Raw genomic sequence first — 10,180 nt, forward strand, 5'->3', positions numbered from 1 at the left:
TACAATTAATTAAGGTATTTAGTTGAGATGAAAAAAGTTAATGGCACGAGAGGGATTCGAACCCACGACCTTCGGCTTGATACGCCACTGCTCGACCACCTGAGCTATTGTGACCTCGATCCACTCGGACATCAACTCCCCATCTCAACCCCACCTTATGAGTTTTCCCTCCTTTTGCCATTTTTCAAATGTCGTGTAATCGGTTTGGATTCTCGACGACAATTCTCCTCGCCATTTCAATTGTCGTCGAGAATCCAAACTGATTACACGACATTTGAAAAATGGCAAAAGGAGGGAAAACTCATAAGGTGGGGTTGAGATGGGGAGTTGATGTCCGAGTGGATCGAGGTCACGATAGCTCAGGTGGTAGAGCAGCGGCGTATCAAGCCGAAGGTCGTGGGTTCGAATCCCTCTTGTGCCATTAACTTTTTTCATCTCAACTAAAAACCTTAATTAATTGTACTTTTCTAAAAACTACTGGTCTTATCTTTTAATACTTCATACCTAGATAAAATATGGTTGATCTGATATTTATTATTAATTTATTCACTAACAATCATTTTGCTTTATCAAATGCATTTTGGCATTTCGGAGTGTTTTGACTGCTATTGTTAATAATTAATGTGGGTCTACATAAAATGGTTTAGACATTTTCAATCAGTAAGAACGTTGCTGATGTAAATAAATTAATACTCTAAAATAAATTTTAATTAATTATATTTTTTTTTTACCTAAGGTCTTGTTGAGACGGAAAAAGTTATTGATGCGAGTGGGATTTGAACACACAGCCTTTGGCTTAATATGTTGCTGCTTTACCACTTGTCATCATGATAGGTCGTGGCGAATTGAGGCCGCAAGTCGTGGGTGCCACTTGTGACACTAACTTTTTCATCTCAACCAAGACTAGATTAAAAAGTATAATTATTTAAAATAATTAATATGGCCAATTATAGTTACTAAACATATAAGGATTTTTTAATTGATTAAATTTTTATTTATTTAGCCTTGAACCCCTAGTTCGTTTAAGGGATGGTTAGGGGTCAATAGGGTCCAAATGCCACTTGTGACACTAACTTTTTCATCTCAACCAAGACCAGATTAAAAAATATAATTAATTAAAATAATTAATATGGCCAATTATGGTTACTAAACATATACAGATTTTTTTGATTGATTAAATTTTATTTATTTAATTAGACTTGAGCCCCCTAGTTCGTTTAAGGGATGGTTAGGGGCCAATAGGGTCCAAATGCCACTTGTGACACTAACTTTTTCATCTCAACCAAGACTAGATTAAAAAGTATAATTAATTAAAATAATTAATATGGCCAATTATGGTTTCTAAACATATAAGGATTTTTTAATTGATTAAATGTTATTTATTTATTCTTGAGCCCCCTAGTTCGTTTAATTGGAGGCTTTTGTGAGTCTTGTATGAAAAAGAAAATCGGGGTCACTCATAAAACTTTTCAAACAAGATTAAAATTTTATTCACAACTTAAAAGAATGTAAATAAGTCCAGTAAATTATTGGTCAAATATTGAGTGCGGCATTGGTTTTAATAACAAATTCTACTGTATTTGCTATAATACATTTGATACAGAAAAGTACTTCTAAAAAAAAAAAAAAAAAATGGAATGTTAACAGTAGAGGTCAGTAAGCCCCCAAAGTTCTAGTGTCTCCACTAAAAGAGCCAATTTTAAAGTACTAGTAAGTAGTATTAATTTAAATTTGAAGCATTGAGATTAAAACCTAGAACTTTACAGGCTCTCCCCATGTTCCTTTGCAGCCACCAACACCACTTAAAAATGCATACAAAACATGTTTTTTAAAATAATATAAAACAAAGTGATTTTCTTTTAGTCAAATTAAAACAAAAAAAACTCTTAGCAACATGTTCGCTTTTCTGTTGCAGAAAGAAGAGATATAGGTCTCCCATTTGGAACATTTTTTTCTTGAACGTTAGTATTATAAGAAACTGACTGGTCTTGGTTTAATGTTATAAGGTCATTGGCACAGCAGAGAAATATATCCTCAATTCCTAAAATAAACATAAATATCGTATTAATAATCAAATATAAATAAATAAAATAATTATTGTTAAATTACCAGTGTCATTGAGTGCTGATGACTCGAAGTAACATGCAGCTATTGAAGTGGCATATTGGATAGCTTCTTCTTTAGGAACTTTTCGTTGAGATTCAAGATCAGTTTTGTTACCGACAACGCACAAGATCATCGGATCCTCGACGTTTCTTTGAAGTTCTAAAATAATAGTTTCTACATACCAATCATCATACGTGTTAATGACTCACCTTTAACCCATGATTTTATCGAGTTGAAAGTAGACATCTGAGTTATATCGTAGACCAAAAGAGCAGCATTGGCGTTTCTGTAATACATGGGCGCCATGGATCTGAACCGTTCTTGACCAGCAGTGTCCCAAACCTTTTAACACAAGGGTATTTACTGTTTACTTGGAATTAATTATAAAAGCTTACTTGCAATTTGACCTTGGTGTCACCGAGGTTTATGTTACAAGTGAAAAATGACGCTCCTATTGTGGGACTTATGTGGTGGCTGAACATTTTTCCCAAATACCTGACAACCATGGATGTTTTTCCAACACCTGCAACAATATAACTTTTAGATAATAAAATAAAAAATACTTTTTATTTACAAGTAAAGATTTATATACAAAAGTATCAAAGCAATATGGATTTGAATACACATCTGTATGAGGTTGTTGCTGAGGTAAATGAGAAAGAGAAGATACTAATACATATTACATACATCAATATACACCGTCAACCTAACACACTAAAGTTAATTAGTACAATACAATACAATACACAATACTTTATTAGAATTGATTAAAAAAAAAAAATGCTGATACAAAGTATAATAAGCATGGCTAATAGCCGTCTGCTGAGTTTACTGCTTAAAAGCTTACAAATACAGAAATATTAAAACAAAATAAAAAAATTCAAAGAGAAAATTAACATATAGCAGGTGTATGAATCATAATAGATGGAAATATGAGAAAAAAGAAGAAAACAAAAAGAATTAAATAAAAACAAATTACCTTTTGAGAACTGATAGAATACTAAAAAACAAAGCAGTAAAAGTATACGTACAGGGACAACAATTATTGCATATCTGAAAGCCACTCGTATCTCACTCTCCAGGCGTGCCGAGCAAAGGAAATTAGCGGTAATTTTGGAAAATTTGGGAGTCTGCTCTCTTCTCTCAGAATTGCGGGTATCTTACTTGGGTAAGAAACCAGAGTTGAAATACTGGAATATCTTTCTAACCAAGTATCCCCTTTACCGCTAAGTTAATTAGTAAAAAACTTCATTTTCACAAGAATACATTAAACGTAGAGGTGTTAACAATTCAATGTTATTCTAAAATCCCAACTCAATAAAACTATAATCATAACGAAAGCATCAAAAAATTTAATCCCTAGGCTTCCACCTGTGTCATCCTCTTCTGTCTTCATTCAAGAATTAGTTTCTTAAGTGTAGTGAACTACACTACTTCTCACTTTATTTTATTTTACGTTTTATTCATTTTATTTTTAAAATATGCCATTAGTAAATGAACTGTTTCGACTAAGAACAAAAACTGTTGTTGGTACAGAGGAAAAATAAAGAGTAAATTGCTCTAATTAAAAAAAAAAAAAAAAAAAAAAAAAAAAAAACCTATAATCTATTCTACATTTCATGTTAATAGAAAAAATTAATCATAATACTATAGCAATAATAGTCAGATACATAATATATTTATTTTTCTATTTAAACTAAAAATATATTGAAGAAGAACTTATAAAAATTATGATTGCATTTGTGCCCGATTATACACTAAGTCAGAAATAATTAAGTAAAATCCAATATTAATGTTTACTATTAATAATAATAAAACAAAAAGATTAAAAAAAATGTAGTATTATTAATTAAAAAAGAACTGTGAGCAAAAATCTCATCAAGGTTAGCGCAGTGGACCACTCATGGTAGGCAAATTTATACCTAAATTACAATCAAATAATAAAAACAGAATAGCATAATAAATCTAAATAAAAATATGACTGTTAATTAATATATGTAACATTTACACAATGCAATAAAATACATATATGATTATTATTTCAAATTATGAAATTAAATTTAGAGTAATTACAGATTATCAGTGTAATGTATAAATGATATGAATTAAAATTAAACTTAAAAGTTTAGAACAAGATTATGGTAGGAAAAGATTTAATATTACAGAAAAAATTATCGATGTTGCTGTTGAAAATTATTTTGGTTAATTTTTTTTTGATTTCTTGATTCACATTTTCAAAATTAATGTGTGGTGATTAGTGACTGTTAGTCGATGATTATTCAGAAATCATGAGATGCGGTCTGTGTGATGTAAAAAATATTTTTTTATATTCAATCTAAGTATTTTTACTCACTCAAAGTGTTTGTTTTCTGTGTTCCTTGATTGAATATAAAAAAATATTTGTTTGCATTGTATAAATTCTCTTTTTTCCACATCCTACATGTTTTTATTAAATGTAAACAATGTTTGTACATCCCAGGCCCTGAAGATGATCTCAATAAAGATCGAAACGTTTGCACGATAAAGAAAATATTTATTTTGAAATCGTGAGATGCGGTCTGGTGTGATGTAGTTTCAGAAAAACATTTTCTTTATCGTGCGACGTTTCGATCTTTATTGAGATCATCTTCAGAGCCTGGGATTTACAAACATTGTTTACATATAACAGTTACATTTTGGATGTGGAAAAGTGAATTTATACAATGCAAAATATATTTTTTATATTCAATCAAAGCATTTCTACTCACTTAAAGTGTTTGTCTTCTGTGTAATTGTGCCATTCTTGCGTGTCTTTTCACCTCAAAGAAGCCGACGCCTTATACAAAAATGTCTTTTCTATACCGACATCTTTACCCACCCCTTCAAAATCCAACGTATATAAACACAAAATAGCAAAATCTCACTGGCACTCTCGACACAACATGCACAAATTTAAGGGTGGTGCGTTAATTTTGTCCGTCAGTGTATAGATTTTTAAACGAGTAATTTGAGAAAAAAAGAACGAAGACCGTGGGTTCGAATCCCAGCAGATTATTTTAAAAAAAAAATCGAAATAGATTAAATATCATGAACTATTTAGCACAGTTTGGCTATTAGAACAGAAAAAATACGACGAAAGAATGTTAAAAGCAAACAAACAATTTGGTTATTAGAACGGAAAAAATACGACGAAACAATGGAAAAGACAAACAAATAATTTTTTCTGCGTTTGAAAAGTGTATTGAAGGACGGAAAATGCAGGATTGAACCGGCATGTGTTGGTATTACGTAACATGTTAATCCGTGTAGATCAATTCATCATGATTTTATCCACCCTCGAACCAGCTTGCACCACAAAATTTAACCGGAGTTTTGTCGTTTTTTCTCATTAGAAAAGAAAACAGAACAAAAAAAAATTACCTTGTGAACCCAAAAGTACAATTTTCCCTTCGACGGTCTTCATGGTGGTAGGAGGAGGTCCGAAAATTAATTCATTTATCAAAACGAGCATTCCAAAACTGGCTCACTACGTCCCACGATTTGAGGCATTTTATTGGACAAATGTACCTCTTGGTTTGCGGTTTTTCGCGGAAAAAGAAAGTCGGGCTAGGTAGGAAGAAGGATCTTCACCCGCCCAAGTCACCAGTCACCGCGGTGGACTGAAGTTTGAAACGGGGCACCAGACGCCAGACGGCGTCATTTACCCTCTCCTTTGACTTTTTTTTCTTCCTTTTTTTATTTGTCCGACTTCCTTTTTTACCCTTTGTTCTGAGAATCTGTCACTCTTTTCGCGATAACCACTTATCGAAATCCGTTTATTTTCTTTCATAAACTTAAATACCACAAGCAAAGAACACTAAAACGTGGGAAGCATTCACGGACATTTCCGGCCAAAACAATTTAAGCCTAGTCCACATTGGAACGCTTTGAAATATGTAAAAATAAAAATTTAAATATATTTATATTTATTAAAAAAATTCACAATAAGGTTTAGCTCCTTTATACTGAGTAGAAAAATATAAAATAATTAAATATAAAACAAAGTATCTTTCAATTAATTAAGGTTTTTAGTTGAGATAAAAAAGTGAATGGCACGAACGGGATTCGAACCCACGATCTTCGGCTAGATACGCCGCTACTCTACCACTTGAGCTATCGTGACCTCGATCCACTCGGACACTAACTTCCCATCTCAACCCCACCTTTTGAATTTTTCCTCCATTTTGCCAGTTACAAAGTATAATGCAAGAAATAATAATAAACAAAATTTGTGTCATATTGACATAGCTAAATATGAATGAAGGAGAGAAGTAGGTATAAAGGAAAAGTATAAAAAAGAGTAGAAAAAGAGAAAGCAACAAGATCATAGTTTGATCAATTCGCTGATTGTGCAAAAAATAGTTGAAAGCTTCACCCCTGAAAGCCCGAAGGAGGTGGACCGTGGAAGGGACTTATTGACTTATTCCCCCTCTTCTCGCTAAATAAAATATAAAAAATATTTCTTTCGATTAATTATCCTTTTTATGTAAGGTCTTGGTTGAAATGAAAAATGGCAAAAAAGGAGGGAAAATTCGAAAGGTTGAGATGGTGTCCTAGTGGATCGAAGTGACAATAGCTCAAGTGGTAAGCGGCGTATTTAGCCGAAGGTCGTGGGTTCGAATCACGCTCGTGACACTGATTTTTTCATTACAACCAAGACCTTAAAGTCCCATTAATCCATTTAGCAACAAAACATAAATAAATATCCCAAGATAATCTGGTATTAAAAGCCAAAGGTTTTTTTTATCTGGTTAGAGACAAGGACACTGCATGGCAAAATAAATGGGAAAGCAGCACTAAAGGAAGACTGACCTACGAATACTTTACAAACAACGAGGAAAGGGCACGAGCCTGGGTGTCTAGGGATTTCTTGGCCACGCAAAACTTGACCGGTCATAGCAACTTCTTAGCATACCTCTTTCAATTCAAAAGCCCTTTATGCCCCCGAATGCGGTACGGATGATGACGTTTTGACACAAAATTATCTCTTGTGGACGTTTTGAAAGCGGACTTGTTCAGAACCAAAACCTCTTCCAGGCACTCGAGACATGAAAATTCTTGGCCGTCAAATATGGAGCGCATATGTATATACATATACATACATACATATATATATATATATAATTGTATAATTGTTGTTATATCATTTTATGTGAGGTAGAGAAATAGGGAGCTAAAATGGTGGAGAATTTTTGGGGGCAAATAAGTTTTTGCAAAGAAAGAAAATGACGTGATGGCCCTAAATTATAATATCTTAAATCGAATGCTTGATTTATGTTTGTTTCCATTTTGTCAGGTCTGACATCCATCCATGGATGGTCCATCTGGGACAAAAATAAAACTAATTCCCATAAAACTACCGGCAGGCGACGTTCCGAAACAAGGAAAAGCAATAGAAGGGGTTTCCTGGTAATGTAGTAAAATCGGACGCTCAATCCACTGAAACGTGAACGATTAAAATATACGCCGTGGTAAAATCGGACGCCGAACCCACTGAGAAGTGTAAGACTAAAACATTCTTTAAAATATACGAAAACAACGGTGGCGTTCAGCTTGAATTTGTGTGAACTATTAATATTCAACTATTGGCACAAAGCGCAATCTGGACGTCCATTCGAAAATTGGTATATTGTGCTGTTCTGATGATGATGAGCCGAAAGCACTGGCCCGGCGAATCGGCGTCCATATACTGACGCTGTTTTGCCCTGGATACCGGTTTAAATGTAAAATTTCTTCGAGGGGACGCCAAGTTGATAGGAAGATGTATGTATATATATATATATATATATATANATAAGGCAAGGCCCGAAGAAGACTCAAAGCCTCCTCCTAAGTTTCACATTCCCAGTTTTTAGTTTGTCGTGGTCCGCTGGTATAGGGTCTCTCTAAGGTACGGCGGGGTAATATAAAAAATAAGAAAATTATTTGCGAGAAATTAACCTCGTTTTTTTTCTTTTTTAAATAGTAATAATAGTCCGATTTTAAGATCTGATACTGTTACAAAATGCACTTGACAATTTCTTTAAAACGAATTATCAACTATAAAAATCGGTCCACTAGCTTTGGAGAAAAATGTTAAAGCTTGCACTAGGAATGGCAATCACGCAGAAGCTCGTTAAAATTATCAATCAAACAATTAATTTCCACTGATTTCTTCGAAAGCTTCAATCTAAACGTTTTATAACACTAGAATCACGACAATGAGGTCAAATCCAAGTTTTGACTATTTTCTGACCTACTTTGCTTACAGAATGTTTGTTAAATGCAAAAAATTGACTTTTGAACTTTGAAACATATAAGCTTAAGTCGCTTAGGAATTGTAAAAATTTGAGCACTTAATATTAGCTTCCTGGAGATCCTTCGCAAACTGACAGCGTCCAGCGGAGGCGTTGGTTGTAGAAATTGATCGGGCAAACACCATAAAGCATCTCAGCTGCTGAGACCTTCAGATCTCAGACCGTAGTGCGTAGACCTACATCACCAAAGGAAGGACATCCACCCATCCTTGAGCTGGTGGCCGGTAAGATCACAAAAGCTGTAAAAACTGCCAGTTACGGTTCTTGTCAATTTTTAAACGTAAGAATTACCAGCTCTTGTTCATGGGTGATGATCGTAAAGGACTAATGACCCCTATATAATGACGTAGTACGGTCACGCTTGTACTATGGATGCAATGTATATAACTCTGCCATAAAAAAGCAAATCGGCATCATTGATCCATTTCAAAACATAGGGTTGAGGATTGTTACTGGGGCTTTTCGGCCCAGTCCTCTAGCCTCCATGTCGACACTGGTAGCTTCTCTAAACTTTCGACGTAATTTGTGGACTTGAAATACTATGCTAGGATTATAACTCTAACCCTCTAAATAATCTCTTTTCTAACACTAATTCTCATTCTAATTATCAGGTCACCAAATCTACAATTTTCTTTGCCCGATTGTATTTGTATCCTACAGGTTATGCAGTTTTCAGTGCCCCAATCCAAAAAGAAACCAAATCGATTATCCCCCTGGCTATCCCCCGACCCTAAACTACTATCAGTGGCGAAATATAATAAAACCACCACTCCTGACCATATATAAACAGGAGCTTCTAAAAATCAAAAAGCCCTCAGGGACAGATGTATATACAGATGGTTCCAGGAATGTCAGGGGGGTTGATGCTGCAAGTATTTGGGAAAAAGAAAAGATTTATTTTCACTAAATCCTCTAGCAAGCAACTAGAGCGCCGAAATGGTAACCATAAATAAATACCTCAACATTATCCATCCAGATTCAATAATGGTTATTTGCTTTCACCCCATAGCTGCCCTGCAAACATTTAATCATCCTTTCAGCAATAACCCTATGGTATCTATGGTATTGAGACGTCTTGAGCAGCAAGGGAAAAGAGTATTTTTTCTCTGGATTCCTGGTCATTCGGGTATCCCTTGCAAGGAGAGAGCAGATATGGCTGCCACAGAGGAGATGGAAACCTTGTTGTGGAGATAAGCAAGGATGACCTCATTGCGGTCTTTAGGAAGACAATATATTTACATTGCCACAAACCTGGCATTCGGTTACAAACGCTTCCTGAAATGAAGTCTACCACGCAGCCATGGCCATCATTTATATTGAAGAGGAGGTTGTATCGAATAGGTTGAGAATAGGACACTGCCGGATCACCAAGGGTCACATAGTGGTCCGTGACCCTCCGCCTGTATGCGGAACATGCAATGAAATAACAACAAAACATATTTTACTCTGACTTAAAAAATTGTATTAGTATATTATTAATTTTTATTGATATATTACTATACTACCTCATACGGTTTTAAACCATGAGGAATGTCTTTCTGTAATATATACTGCCAATTTGTAAACTTTGTATATATGTTAAAGAATAAAGACATACAGTAGTAGTAGTAGTAGTTTTGAAATATTAGGGGACAACCAAGAAAATATTGCCAAATTATTAAGCTTTTTGACAGCAGCAAATTTAATAAATAAAATATGATCTACTATACTGCTATATTGATAACAAAAAAAAAAAAAATAAAATAAAATATAATAAATAA

At 34.0% G+C, this 10,180-nt stretch overlaps 1 protein-coding gene across 6 annotated transcripts in view; it reads right to left on the reverse strand.

Annotated features, from left to right (window-relative positions):
* Positions 1–1,466: 1,466 nt before the first annotated feature.
* The window catches only part of LOC106664638 (ras-related protein Rab-31-like), a 10,473-nt gene continuing 1,759 nt past the window's right edge, over positions 1,467–10,180 (reverse strand). Inside the window, exons 1-6 of one of the 6 annotated variants that reach the window (XM_024226081.1) lie at positions 9,926–9,960; positions 9,672–9,820; positions 2,502–2,629; positions 2,316–2,448; positions 2,110–2,265; positions 1,467–2,041 (exon numbers count right to left, since the gene is read on the reverse strand). In XM_024226081.1, the coding sequence (XP_024081849.1) occupies positions 1,887–2,041; positions 2,110–2,265; positions 2,316–2,448; positions 2,502–2,629; positions 9,672–9,820; positions 9,926–9,930 (726 nt within the window). In that variant the 5' untranslated portion in view covers positions 9,931–9,960 and the 3' untranslated portion in view covers positions 1,467–1,886. Of the gene's footprint in view, positions 2,042–2,109; positions 2,266–2,315; positions 2,449–2,501; positions 2,630–5,505; positions 5,770–9,671; positions 9,821–9,925; positions 9,961–10,180 lie in introns of those variants that run through there. The other 5 variants (XM_024226079.1, XM_014390553.2, XM_014390552.2 and 2 more) reach the window with 5 other exon arrangements.

Source organism: Cimex lectularius, unplaced genomic scaffold (assembly GCF_000648675.2).
Source record: "Cimex lectularius strain Harlan isolate CLEC.00 unplaced genomic scaffold, Clec_2.1 scaffold112, whole genome shotgun sequence".
Classification (NCBI taxonomy): domain Eukaryota; kingdom Metazoa; phylum Arthropoda; class Insecta; order Hemiptera; family Cimicidae; genus Cimex; species Cimex lectularius.